The sequence below is a fragment of the Phyllostomus hastatus genome, unplaced genomic scaffold (genome assembly GCF_019186645.2).
Source record: "Phyllostomus hastatus isolate PE091 unplaced genomic scaffold, TTU_PhHast_1.1 phas_scaffold_129, whole genome shotgun sequence".
Lineage (NCBI taxonomy): Eukaryota > Metazoa > Chordata > Mammalia > Chiroptera > Phyllostomidae > Phyllostomus > Phyllostomus hastatus.
In genome coordinates, this window is record NW_025334009.1 from 5,181,109 (window position 1) to 5,193,361 (window position 12,253).

At 68.2% G+C, this 12,253-nt stretch overlaps 2 protein-coding genes across 2 annotated transcripts in view; both read left to right on the top strand.

Moving 5' to 3' along the window:
- Nucleotides 1-9,544, top strand: part of COL7A1 (collagen type VII alpha 1 chain) — a 30,615-nt gene extending 21,071 nt beyond the window's left edge. The window contains exons 83-119 of the mRNA XM_045856877.1: nt 62-106; nt 319-351; nt 429-491; nt 583-618; nt 698-778; nt 1,001-1,069; nt 1,172-1,207; nt 1,281-1,322; nt 1,431-1,475; nt 1,563-1,607; nt 2,233-2,268; nt 2,355-2,414; nt 2,530-2,637; nt 2,811-2,882; nt 3,029-3,064; nt 3,487-3,546; nt 3,690-3,734; nt 3,947-3,982; nt 4,102-4,137; nt 4,218-4,274; nt 4,423-4,494; nt 4,967-5,038; nt 5,276-5,311; nt 5,558-5,638; nt 5,886-5,939; nt 6,023-6,076; nt 6,155-6,217; nt 6,562-6,624; nt 6,729-6,845; nt 7,028-7,105; nt 7,202-7,255; nt 7,416-7,464; nt 8,065-8,097; nt 8,224-8,310; nt 8,467-8,556; nt 8,700-8,897; nt 9,205-9,544. Coding sequence (XP_045712833.1) covers nt 62-106; nt 319-351; nt 429-491; nt 583-618; nt 698-778; nt 1,001-1,069; nt 1,172-1,207; nt 1,281-1,322; nt 1,431-1,475; nt 1,563-1,607; nt 2,233-2,268; nt 2,355-2,414; nt 2,530-2,637; nt 2,811-2,882; nt 3,029-3,064; nt 3,487-3,546; nt 3,690-3,734; nt 3,947-3,982; nt 4,102-4,137; nt 4,218-4,274; nt 4,423-4,494; nt 4,967-5,038; nt 5,276-5,311; nt 5,558-5,638; nt 5,886-5,939; nt 6,023-6,076; nt 6,155-6,217; nt 6,562-6,624; nt 6,729-6,845; nt 7,028-7,105; nt 7,202-7,255; nt 7,416-7,464; nt 8,065-8,097; nt 8,224-8,310; nt 8,467-8,556; nt 8,700-8,897; nt 9,205-9,221 — 2,259 coding nt within the window. The 3' untranslated portion in view covers nt 9,222-9,544. The remainder of the gene's footprint in view (nt 1-61; nt 107-318; nt 352-428; nt 492-582; nt 619-697; nt 779-1,000; nt 1,070-1,171; nt 1,208-1,280; nt 1,323-1,430; nt 1,476-1,562; nt 1,608-2,232; nt 2,269-2,354; nt 2,415-2,529; nt 2,638-2,810; nt 2,883-3,028; nt 3,065-3,486; nt 3,547-3,689; nt 3,735-3,946; nt 3,983-4,101; nt 4,138-4,217; nt 4,275-4,422; nt 4,495-4,966; nt 5,039-5,275; nt 5,312-5,557; nt 5,639-5,885; nt 5,940-6,022; nt 6,077-6,154; nt 6,218-6,561; nt 6,625-6,728; nt 6,846-7,027; nt 7,106-7,201; nt 7,256-7,415; nt 7,465-8,064; nt 8,098-8,223; nt 8,311-8,466; nt 8,557-8,699; nt 8,898-9,204) is intronic.
- A 241-nt stretch (nt 9,545-9,785) lies between these two features.
- UCN2 (urocortin 2) lies at nt 9,786-10,925 on the top strand. The gene is made up of 2 exons (XM_045856912.1): nt 9,786-9,908; nt 10,575-10,925. The coding sequence occupies exon 2, from the start codon at nt 10,587-10,589 to the stop codon at nt 10,923-10,925; it is 339 nt and encodes a 112-aa protein (XP_045712868.1). The 5' UTR covers nt 9,786-9,908; nt 10,575-10,586.
- Nucleotides 10,926-12,253: the final 1,328 nt, after the last annotated feature.

Below are 12,253 nucleotides of genomic sequence, written 5' to 3' on the forward strand. Positions count from 1 at the left end.
ATCCCTGAGCCCTAGGGGGTAACTCTGACCCCTGTCCCCTGCCCTTGACACTCTTCTCCAGGGTCTCGCTGGCCCCGCGGGACCCCAGGGACCATCTGGCCTGAAGGTGAGTGGAGGTGTGTGTGGGTGTGTGGCTGGAAGGAGGAGGCGGCTCCTTCAAGCCGTGTCCGCACCTGGGTGACATCTGCCCATGTCCTGGGATGTCACTGCCCTGAGGCTAACCACCGAGGTGCCCCAGCTCTGGGGGCTCTGCCTGTGGGCCGGGCTGGGGCCCACCTGTCCTTCTGTGGGCTCATGCGGTCTCTGGGCCTTTGGCAGGGAGAACCTGGAGAGACAGGACCACCAGGACGGGTGAGTGGCCCGGGTCCCGGGTCAGAGTCACAGGGAGGGGGTGGGGTCGGAACTTCGCTGACCTTTTTCTCCCCTAGGGCCTGCCTGGACCGACGGGACCTGTAGGACTGCCCGGGCCTCCTGGTTCTTCAGGCCTTGTGGTGAGTGAGTCCCCTGTGGCCCTAGCAGGGACACCATGTCCCTGTCCCAGGTTCTCCCGTGCCCCCCTCACATGTGACTTCTCTCCTGCAGGGTCCTCAGGGGGCGCCAGGTTTGCCCGGACAAGTGGTGAGTCCTGAGGGTCAGGCCTGGGCTCCAGGGGTCAGGGGGCAGCAGGCAGGCCCCTGACAGAGTTCCTTCCTCTCAGGGGGAGACGGGAAAGCCAGGAGCCCCAGGTCGTGATGGTACCAATGGCAAAGATGGAGACCGAGGAGCCCCTGGTGTGCCGGTGCGTGTTCTGAGGGGAGCTTGCTGCAGGCCTGTGATGGGGCTTCTGGCGGAGCAGGAGGAGGAAGAGGAGGAGAAGGAACAGGAGGAGGAGAAGGAGCAGGAGCAGGAGGAGGGGGAGGAGCAGGAGGAGGAGGAGCAGGAGGAGGAAGAGGAGGAGGAGTTGGGGGCTGGGCAGCCTCAGAGGGTGGTGGAGGCAGGTCCTCACGCCGCTCTGCCACAGGGGTCGCCAGGTCTTCCCGGCCCTGTCGGACCTAAAGGAGAGCCTGGACCCATGGGGGCCCCCGGACAGGTGATTTTGAGCTCGCCCCAGCCTGGATGGCGCTGCCCGTCCAGAACAGCAGGGTTGGGGGGACAGCAGGAGGCCAGGTAACTCACTAGCTCTTCCCCACAGGCTGTGGTCGGGCCCCCTGGGGCAAAGGGAGAGAAGGTAAGTGTGGGGGGCCCTGGGAAGAGGGGCCGGGGTGGGACCCAGGAGCCCCACTGAGCCCTCTTCCGCCCAGGGAGCCCCTGGAGCCCTCGCTGGAGACCTGGTGGGCGAGCCGGTGAGTGCGGCCCCTTCACCCCCCGCATAGTCCACCCACACCTACCACCCTCCGCCTCCACACCATGCCCCGCATTTGACCCCGTTGCCTCCTGACCCGTCCGTACAGGGAGCCAAAGGCGACCGAGGACTGCCAGGGCCTCGGGGTGAGAAGGTGAGGCGGGCCTGGCCCCGGGCCCGAGCGCCGGGCAGGGAGGGGTAAGGCTGGGTGGCCAGACCCCCGACCACCCTCTCTGTGCAGGGTGAAGCCGGCCGTCCAGGGGAGCCCGGAGACCCCGGGGAAGATGTGAGTCTGGGGTGCGGGCAAGCCAAGCCTGGGCCGAGGAGTGTGGCCGAGGACACGAGGGAGCCGTCCTGGGCCCGAGCACCTGCCCAGCCAAGCCTGGCCGGAGGCCTGGCGTTCAGGACCCTGCTCTGGGGCGCCCCCCACCGCCAGCCCCAGGGCTCGGCCGTCTTTGCTCACGTGCCGTCCTCAGCCTTTGCTTCCTCCCCGGCCTGAGCTCCCGGGTCTCGCTCAGGCCTCCTCTCGGTCGTGTTTACGCCGTCCCTTCCCCCGCCCCGCCTGCGCTCCGCGTGTCGGGGTAACGTCCGTGGGTGGGGTGTGTCCGAGTTCCTGCTCCGGTCTGAGCTCCCACGTGTCTACGCTCACGCCCACACGTCTGTCCGCTCTCACGTGTGTGCTGGGGTCCCACCTGAGCGTCCCCCCCCATCCCCCCCCCCGTGTGCCTCATGAGTTCGCGATCACCCCCGAGCTCCCGCCCGAGGGCCAGCCCTTGGTCGCGGGCCCGAGTCCCCACGCGCTCGCGATCACATCCGCACTCCCCACTCCGCGGGGACTCTCTGGGGACCGAGTCTGAGCTCTGGGTGCTCGGTCCCGCCCTCTCACGCGCTGTTTCCTTTGCCCTTTCCAGGGTTTTAAAGGGGCTCCGGGACTCAAGGGTCAGAAGGTATGTGCGCCCCAAAGGGTCCCTGCTGGGGGTCGTGCGTGGTCCTGAGACTCCGTGAGCCTGATCTGACCCCTTTTACCTCAAAGGGTGACCCAGGAGTTGGGGTCCAGGGCCCCCCTGGGCCAGTTGGCCCTCCGGGTCCAAAGGTAAGTGGCTGCCCTGTCCCCTGTGGGGAGGGCGGTGGGCAGCGGGGAGGAAGAGGTCATTCTGGGGGAAGGCGTCCTTCTGGGACCACGCCTCCCTTTGCTGCCTGTGTTCCAGGGAGACGCGGGCCCTTCTGGCCCCCCCGGTGCTCCCGGCACCGTCGGCTTCCCCGGTCAGCCAGGCCCTCGAGGGGAGACGGGGCAGCCAGGCCCCAGCGGAGAGCGGGTAAGGGTGCCCGGAGCAGCGTGCGCGGACTCGGTGGCTTCAGGTCCTCTGAGGCCCACAGCGGACGAGGAGGAGACGGCCCGGGCCCTGCCTTGGGGCTCCGAGTCTGGGAGGCAGAGGAGGACGAAGGCTCCCAGGTCACCTCTGCCTCTCCTGCCTCGTTTTTCTGGCAGGGTCTGGCAGGCCCCCCAGGGCGAGAGGGAGCCCCAGGCCCCGTGGGGCCACCTGGACCACCAGGGTCAGCGGTGAGTAGGAGGGCCCCGACGCCCCGTGCGTCTGATTCCCCTGCTGAGTCTGTCCACGTGAGAACCTAGGCGGGGGCCGGGTGCGCGTCTGCCTTTGCGGGGCACGGACCCTCACCTCACCTCACCTCACCTCACTCCGCCCACAGGGAGTGCCCGGGGCCGCTGGACTCAAAGGAGACAGGGTAGGTGGCACAGCCCCGCCGGCTCCCTCCTGCGCCCTGCCACTCCCTGCACCCCTCTCCGGCCTCCGCTGAGCTTCCTCATCCCCAGCAGCCCCCACTGACCCCCATCCAACCCCCAGCCCCCCATCAAACCCCCACTGACCCCCATCACCCCGTCCAACCCCCAGCTCCCCAGCAAACCCCCACTGACCCCCGTCCAACCCCCAGCTCTCCAGCAAACCCCCCACTGACCCCCATCACCCCGTCCAACCCCCAGCTCCCCAGCAAACCCCCACTGACCCCCGTCCAACCCCCAGCTCTCCAGCAAACCCCCCACTGACCCCGTCACCCCATCCAGCACTACTGCCCGCGCCCCCCCCCCGCCCCCCCCCCGTCGCCCACTGATTCCCCACACTTACCCCCGCCGTCCTGTTGGTCTCCAGGGAGACCCTGGAGCAGGGCTGCCCGGGGCCCGTGGAGAGCGCGGGGAGCCAGGTCTCCGGGTACGTACGTCCTGCTCTGCGGCCGCGGTCCCCCGGCCCCCGGCCCCTGGCCCCCGGCAGGGAGCCGCACTGGGACTCCCTTCCTCGCTGGTCTCCCCGCCAAATCCAGCTTCTGATCTGGTGAATCTAACGCCGCCATCCAGGGGGAAGACGGCCACCCCGGCCAGGAGGGACCCCGAGGACTTGCGGTGGGTCCCCTTGGGGGAAGCACCAGGGGTGCGACTTTCTTGTCTGCCTGTGCCCCTGGCACGCCCCCCCCACAGCCCCCCGCGGCCCCCCGGTTCTCCCTGTCTGCTCTCCGGCCCTCTGCCCCCTCTGCTCCCTGGGCTGCCCGGTCCTCCCCCACCCCCGGCCTGTCCCCCCGGAGTCCCTTCGCTCACGGCCTTCTTCTCCTACACAGGGCCCCCCGGGCAGCCGGGGGGAGCGCGGGGAGAAGGTAAGGACGGGGAGAAACGGCCCCTGCGGCGAGTGGGGGTGGGGGGTGGTCTTGTAATTCAGGACTGGGGACGCGCCTGTTTGGGTGGTGACACTCACACTCTTCCACCATCACAACAGGGCGACCCTGGAACGGCAGGGCTGAAGGGCGACAAGGTGAGTGTGGACACGGAGGGGGGTGGGGGCAAGGGACTGAGGGTGCTCCTGACTCCTCTGACTCTGCCCCATCCACTCAGGGTGACTCGGCTCTGATTATGGGGCCTCCGGGGCCACGGGGTGCCAAGGGGGACACGGTGAGTGGGTCTGCCCTCATGCAGACTGGGTCTCCCTGGGGCGTGGGTGGGATTCCCATGGGGGCAGGGCCAGGAGAGTTCAAACCCTCAGAGGGTGAGGGGCCTCCAGCTCCTGACCCTGACTCCTGACCCCTGACCCCTGACCTAGGGCGAACGAGGGCTGCGAGGCGCAGAAGGCGAGAAAGGACCTCGGGGAGACTTTGGGAGCCCTGGAGAGAAGGTACAGAGAAGTGGGGGGTACTCTACGTGAGTCCTGTGGGCTGTGAGGATATGGGGGAGGGTGGGAGGGGCCGTGGGCGCTGGCTTTCTGGGGATCAGAGGGGCGGGGTTTCGTGTGAGCCTGTGGAGCAGCGCAGCAGAGGGGGCCCTACAGAGGGCTCGGGGGCCTCAGCTGAGGTCACGAGGGGAGCTCTGGGGCCAGGAAGGGTCTCCTTGGGGGCCAGGGGCTCTCCAGGTAAATTTGGGGGCTCAGGAGTAAGAGGGAGGGCAGGAATCTGGGTTACCTGGGGTCTGTGGCCCACGTCACACAGTCCGTGGGCCCAGACCCCCAGCCCACCCTGCCACGGCACAGGCGGGAAGGGCCGGGGCCGCAGGGGCAGTGGGTGGCCATGGCACTGGGTGGCCGTGGCCTGGCGGGCAGGTTCCACACCTTTAGTGTGGCCGGGCGCTCCCTCTCCTGGTGCCTCCTGCAGGGCAGCAAGGGAGAGCCTGGGGACAAGGGTTCGGCCGGATTGCTGGGCGCCCGCGGACTCCCAGGACCTAAGGTAAGTGCCGCTGCCCCGGGCACGGAGCCGCAGCCGCACGTCACACGCAGGGCTCTGCTGAGAGTCGGCCGTGTGTGTGTGTGTGTGTGTGTGTGTGTGTGTGTGTGTGTTCACTCGGGGCCTGGGCCTGACCCAGAGCTGGCGGGCGGCTGCGCGTGGAGCGGACAGGCCGGCAGCGGTCAGTCACAGGAGACGGTCACACTAAAGAGCCGCCTCCCTTCCCCCCGTTTCCCGCAGGGGGAGCCTGGTGACGCAGGGATTCCCGGGGACCCGGTGAGATGCCCCGGTCCCACAGGCCCCGTTCCCCCTGTGGTGACCCCATGTTCTCGTGGTGTTGTCCGGTGGCCCAGTGTCCCCCACCTTCACAGTGACCCCAGTGACCCTTCCACCCCGAGGTGACCCCTGACAATGGTGACCCTGTCCCCATGGAAAACCCTGCCCCACCCACTACATCCAGACCGATTCCCTGTGACCCCTCCCCAGCTCCGTGACTCCATGTTGACCCCTCTCCCCCCGCAGGGACCCCCGGGAAAGGACGGAGTCCCTGGCATCCGCGGAGACAAAGGAGAGATGGGCCTTGTGGGCCTTCGGGGCCTCAAGGTGGGAAGGGGCCTGGGTTTCTTTCCCCTGGTCAGGAGGCCTGATGTTGGAGCGTGAGGTGTCTGGGGTCAGAGGTCAGGGTCCAGGGTCAGAAGCTGGGGTCCCCCGAGTTGAAGGTGGGGATGTTGGGTCCGAGGTTGGAAGGGGAGGGGCTGGAGCGTCTGAGGCCAGTTTGGAGAGTGGCTCGGGGCCCAGGGGTCACAGGGCGGAGTATCCAGAGGTCACTTCCCACTGCTTTTCTCCTCAGGGCGAACGGGGCGTCAAGGGAGCCTGTGGCCTGGATGGAGAGAAGGGAGATAAGGTGCAGAGGTGGGGGGATGTGGGGGTCTGTGGGGGGCTGCAGGGCCCGAGGCCTCGGGCTGACCCCTCCCCTGATGCCCGCAGGGAGAAGCTGGGCCCCCGGGCCGCCCTGGGCTAGCGGGACGCAAGGGAGACACGGTGAGTGCGGGCACGCCCGGAACTGGGGCCTGGGGGCTGGGGGCAGGCCGGGCCCCGCTCACGCCTTCTCTTCTCCAGGGGGAGCCGGGCATGCCGGGCCAGGCAGGGGCCCCGGGCAAGGAGGGCCTGATCGGTCCCAAGGTACGGGCCCCCCGGTGGTGGACAGCGGGGGAGTCGGGGTGGGCAAGGAGGGCCGTGATAGGGTCACGGGAGTTTCAGGTGGAGGAAATTGTGGAGGCTGGGACACAGTGGCGGGGACGGGGGGCTGGCCTTGAGGTTTCGGGGTGGGCTTTAGGGTGGAGGGATGGGGGGGTCTGTGGCAGGTGGGGGTGGCGGGTAGCGGGTCAGTGTAGGAAAACAGGTGCAGTCGGGGGGCGCTGCAGTGGGGTTGGGGTCCTGGGTGTCACCGAGGTTGGAGCGTCCCGGGCTGCCAGGGCCGAGGGAGGCCAGGGCAGAGGGTCTGCCATAGTCCTTTCTGCTCCCAGGGCGACCGAGGCTTCGATGGGCAGTCAGGACACAAGGGTGACCAGGGCGAGAAAGGAGAGCGGGTAAGTCGAGGCCAAGGTCACGGTGAACTGAGGGCATTGTGCTCTCTGGAAGTGGCTCCATCTCTGGGGGCTCCGTTCACCGGCCCTGACCTGTTTCTCCCCAGGGGCCCCCAGGAATCGGGGGCGTCCCGGGTCCCAGGGGCAATGATGGTGCCATTGGCCCCCCCGGGCCACCTGGCAGTGTTGGTCCCAAAGGATCCGAAGGACTTCAGGGCCAGAAGGTGAGGGGGGGGCCCTGACTCTGACTCTCGACCCCTGGACCTCCCTGACTCTCCCAGCCTCGCTGACCTCTGATCCCGTTCCCCATCTCCCAGTGTCCCTGCCCCGACTTCCACACCCACATTCCCTAACTTGCCCTGTGTCTGACCCCTGTGCCCCTGACCCTGGTCATTGCGCCTGACAGGGTGAGCGAGGCCCCCCTGGAGAGAGCTTGGTGGGTGCCCCTGGCGCCCCTGGGACCCCTGGAGAGAGAGGGGAACAGGTGAGTGGGGATGCCTGAGCTTGCGGTCGGAGATTGGGGTGACCTCTGGTGTTCCTGAGATCAGAGGTCACGGCCTGGTCCCACCGTTGCACACAGGGGCGGCCAGGACCCGCGGGCCCCCGCGGGGAGAAGGGAGAAGCTGCACTGACGGTGAGTGTGCGCCCGGAGGGAGGGCCTGCCCCCTGCCCCCTGCCCCCTGCCCCCTGCCCCCTGACCTGACGCTGTCCCTCCATCGTCCCTGCCTCATGTGCCCTTTGTCCTCCCCGGGGCCCGGGGGTTCTCCGTGACCCCTGTGGTCTGGCGCTCCCAGGAGGACGACATTCGGGGCTTCGTGCGCCAGGAGATGAGTCAGCACTGCGGTGAGCGGGGCTGCGTGCCGCCCCAGAGTCCCTAGACGGGGTCGGGCGGGGTCCCCAGAACTTGCGGGCGGCGAGGAGTCAAGGAGACGGTGGCCAGGGCGGACACACAGGAGGACCCGCGTGTTCAGGACGGGGCTCCCCCAGCGGAGAGGCAGGCGGAAGCGGGTGCACACGCAGGGAGTCTGCGTGCCCGGCTCGGCCATGCGTGGAGTGCGGGGGCGGGGGGGGGGAACAGAGGTGGGGCTGTCCCTCTCGGCCTGAGGTGGGGCACCAAACAAACAGTGACGCTCTGTCCCCGCCCGCCCTCCGCCTGCACCTGCTTCCGCGTCATCTCACGTGCCCGTCTCTGTCCCCGTCCCCCTCTCTCTCGCCCTCCGCTGACCTGTCCCCCCAACTTCTCTCCCGCCCCTTCTGGTTCTGCTCTGCGTTCCTCCCTTCTCGCTCCCCTTCTCTGCCCCTGCGCCCCATCCTCCGCCCCCTCCGCTGGTCTCCCCGTCCCTCCCCGTGTGTCCCCGCCCCCGTGTGTCCTTCTCGCCTGCCTCTCTCTGCCTTTGTCTCTGGCTCCCTCTGTCCTTGTCCCTGCCCCGCGGCCCCCTGCAGCCTGCCAGGGCCAGTTCATCGCATCTGGATCACGTGAGTCTTTTTCTGGTGTTTTCTGTCCCCGGAAACCACGCCCACCCCCTGGCCCTCTCAGCAGGGGCAGGGCTGGGGTGGCCACCGTGCTGACCCCAGGGCCCTGTCCCCTGCTCCTTGCTCCAGACCCCCTCCCCGGTTACGCGGCAGACACCGCCTCCCACCAGCGCCGCCCTGTACCTGTGCTGCGGGTGTCTCACGCCGAGGAGGAAGGTGAGGACAGCTGGCCCCGTGGGGTGGGTGGTGTGCTCCTGCACGCAGGGCACGTGTGTGCACACGCGCGGGAGACCATGGGCTGGAGCTGGGCCCCGGGACACCGGCCCAGCGGCACGGCCCTCACAGCCCCGCCCGCCCCGTGCCCTGCGGCAGACCAAGTGCCCCCCGAGGACGACGAGTATGAGTACTCTGAGTACTCTGTGGAGGACCCCCAGGACCCTGAGGCCCCTTGGCACGGCGACGGTGAGGGTGTGGGCTGGCTGGGCTCGGGGGGGGGGGCTCGGGGAGGGGAAGGCAGAGCGGGTGGCCCCTGTGGACCCCCGGCAACCCCAGGCCCTCTCTGACTGCCGCCCTCTCCGCCGACCTCCCACCCCCGTGGGCTCCAGACCCCTGCTCGCTCCCCCTGGACGAGGGCTCCTGCACTGCCTACACCCTGCGCTGGTACCACCGGGCCGGGGCCGGAGGCCCGGGGGGCTGCCACCCCTTCGTCTACGGCGGCTGCGGAGGGAACGCCAACCGCTTCGGGACCCGTGAGGCCTGCGAGCGCCGCTGCCCGCCCAAGCGCGCCCAGAGCCAGGGCGGAGGTGTGTATGGGCCTGCCCTCTGCCCTGGTGGCCGGCGGCCGGGGTGCTGAGCCTGCCCAGATCAGCTCCCGGGCCGGGGTCCCGGGCCAGAAACCCCTCCGACTGGGGGACCTGGGACACAGCCCAAGGCCAAAGAGCTAAAGAGAGAGCCCACCTGTGGAGTCTCCAGTACGGTCCCCTCTGTTCCCTGTCCTTGAAAGAGCCGATGGGGACCCCCTCCCCCGCTCTCCTTCGCCCAGCGCTGCCCTGCGGCCCACGTGCTGGGTGGGGTCAGGCGGCTGACCCGGCTCCCAACCCGCCCCGCCAGGTGCCCTGCAGAGCTGAGCCCCGGGGACGGGCTGAAGTGCAGTGATCCCCGGAGATGGTGTCTCAGCGGGACGTTCCGTTCCTTTCCTTGGTGCTAGAGGCTCGTGTGCCCGTGAGCGCGCATGAGCCGTCCGTCATTTCAGTGACTTGTTCCCGTGGGTCTCGCCTTCCCCCCTGTGGACAAACCCCCATTGTGGCTCCTGCCTCCCTGGCAGATGACTCAGCGTGGGGGTGGGTGTGGGCAGTCAGCGGATGTGACTACGTCTGACCCGCCCCTTGACCCAAGCCTGTGATGACATGGTGCTGATTCTGGGGGGCATTAAAGCTGCTGTTTTGAAAGACCCTTGTTGTGGCTGCTTGGGGAGGTGGGGTGTCGGGGGGCAGGTGTCCCTGGGGGGTCAGTGCTATCCTGCACGGGTGTAGGGTCCTGCTGTCCTATGACCCTCCGCCCCTGACGTGCCCCCAGAAAGGAGAACACAGGGAGGGGGCTGAGGGTATGTCCTCACTGCCCCCCAGGAGGGGATGAGTCATGGGTGGGGGCCTGCCTCCTGCCAGGAGACGTGCCCCGGCCCCCCAGGCGGCCGAGAGAGATAAAAGGGGCTCTCCCGGGGGCAGAGGGTGAGGTCGCAGCGCAGCCGCCTGGCCCCAGCCCTGGGCAGCCACGGTGGCCCTGACTTACCCCGGAGGAGGCTGCTGCTGCTTCTGGTAGGACTGGGGTCTGGGCGGGAGGGGCAGGGCCTCGGGGGCGGGTGGGTCTGGGACTCGGGTGAGTGGAGGTCTCTGGACCTGGGGGCGCTCTGGGGGCCCTGGCTGCTTCTCCTGCTCAAGGACCCCCACCGCCACCCCTTTGTGCTGGACTCTTGCCTTGACCTGCGGCTCGCCTTTGTCCCTCTGCGTGTCTCTGTGTCCGCATCCTTGTTCCCACCACGGCGTTGATCCCCAGCCTGGGTTCTCTCTCTCTTCCCTCCGGGGGCTCTGCCTCCCCCCACCCCCTCCATCTCTTTCTCGCCTCCTCTCCCTCTGTGTGGATGTGAATACAAGTATAAATACAAATATAATCTCTCTCCACACACACACACACACACACTCTCTCTCTCTCCATCTCTGGATTTCCCCCTCTCTTTGCACCTAGCTCTGTCTCCCTCGTCCTCACCCTCCGGCCTCTCTGGCCCCTTGTCTGTGTCACTCCGGTTCTCTCCTTGTCCCTCCGTCCCTCCCTCTGTCCCTGGCCTGGCGGGGCCGACTTCACCTCTCAGCCCCTGTCTCGTGGCCGGTCTCCCCTCTATCTCTCCGCTTACCCTCCGCCCCTGTCCCTGTCCCTGAGCCACAGCGGACCGCAGCCTCTGCCCTGAGCCTGTTTTCTCCTCGCAGCCTGACCACGCGATGGCCGAGCGGGCTCTTCTGGTGCTGATGGTCCTCACGCTGGGCAGGGTCCCGCTTGCCCCGGCAACCCCGCTCCCAGCCTTCCAGCCCCCCGCTCAGAACTTTCCTCGGGCCACTCCCTGTCCTGTGGCCTCAAAGAGCCCCTCGGCTGGCACCACGGACCCCTCCACCGCTAGGAGCCTCCCCAGCCCGGGCCCCCACCCTGGTCCCCGCATCACCCTCTCGCTGGACGTCCCCCTTGGCCTGCAGCAGATCCTGCTGGAGCAGGCCCGGGCCAGAGCTTCGAGGGAGCAGGCAGCCGCCAATGCCCGCATCCTGGCCCATGTTGGCCGCCGCTGAGCCTGGGGGCAGGGGCCACTTGGAGGGCAGTGGCGGAGCTGGACGTGCTACTCTGGGCACGGTGCATCTGGACGCCGCCATATGGGGTCACTGCCGTGTCACACCTGAGCGCCCCATGGAGCCGCAGAGAGTCTGGACGGCCGTGTCGGGTGGCTGCCGAGCGGAGCCGTGCCGCACCTGGGAGCCCTGCAGACTTACGGCGCGTCTGGTCACCACCACGGAAGGCTGCTGCCCATGCAGCCTTGCTGTGTGGGGGGGCCCCGCGGTCACAAGGCGTCTGGACCCACCCCGCATGGCCACTCTCACCCTCGCCCGCTCTCAGGAACCTCCACACAGGAGCCCACCACTGACTCTTTGAGACCAGCCCACCCGAGACCAGACCCAGTGGTCAGCCCTGCCCCCACAGGCCACCACACGGAAGTGGCGGCTGATGGTCACACGCATGTTTGTGCTCCCCGAGGCAGCACCCACCCCGGGGCAGACAGGCTGTTGGGGGCATGTCCAGGCACAGGTGGCCATAGTGGGAAGTCTGTGGCTTTGGCAGCCTTGCCTCTGGGGTGGGGGGAGTGGGTGTATGTGCAGCCGTGTCTCCCATGTCTGACAACTGTGTGTGACAGGTGAGGGCATGTGACAGGGCTGGGAGGAACAGGTGCTCGTACCCCAAACCCGAGTGCAGCGTGCAGAGCGCACAGCCAGGCACGGTCCCACCTGCAGCCCGGCACGCCCAGCCTGGGCCCTTGGACGCGTGGGGCCCAGGGAGCGCAGGCTCAGGCTTCCGGGCTCGCGCCCAGCTCTGCCCCTCCCTGAGCAAACTGTCCCGAACAAGTGCACTCACCTTTCCGAGCCTGTTTCCTCACCTGTACAACAGGTGACACCACCTAGCTTCTTTTAGGCACCGAGTGACGAGTGCACGTCAAGGTTGTGGCATGCAGGCGGAGCTCAATAAATGCAGTGTTGGAGACCGAATGGCTGAGAGTCACACAGCCATGTGCACCCAGGCAGTGACACACGGAGGCGGCGGCACTGCTGGCTATGCTGCCCCTCTGCCCGCTCCCTGCTCCCCACACCGGATCCCCTGGGGTGGAAGAGTGGGGTTTGCCTTATCTCACGCTCGGGGCTTCGTGGCTGGGCCTGAGAGGGACTCACCTTCTGGATGGTGTGGGCAGGCTTGCCTGAGGATGATGGGGCAGGCGCTCCGGGCGGTGCAGACAACCCAGCTGGAGATGAGGGCAGAGCTGGGCGGTATGGGCAGCTCTGCCAGGAAAGAGGCAGTCCCGGCCGGAGGGCGGCTGCCTGGAGTGGGGGCACTGAGGTGGATCTCAGCTGAA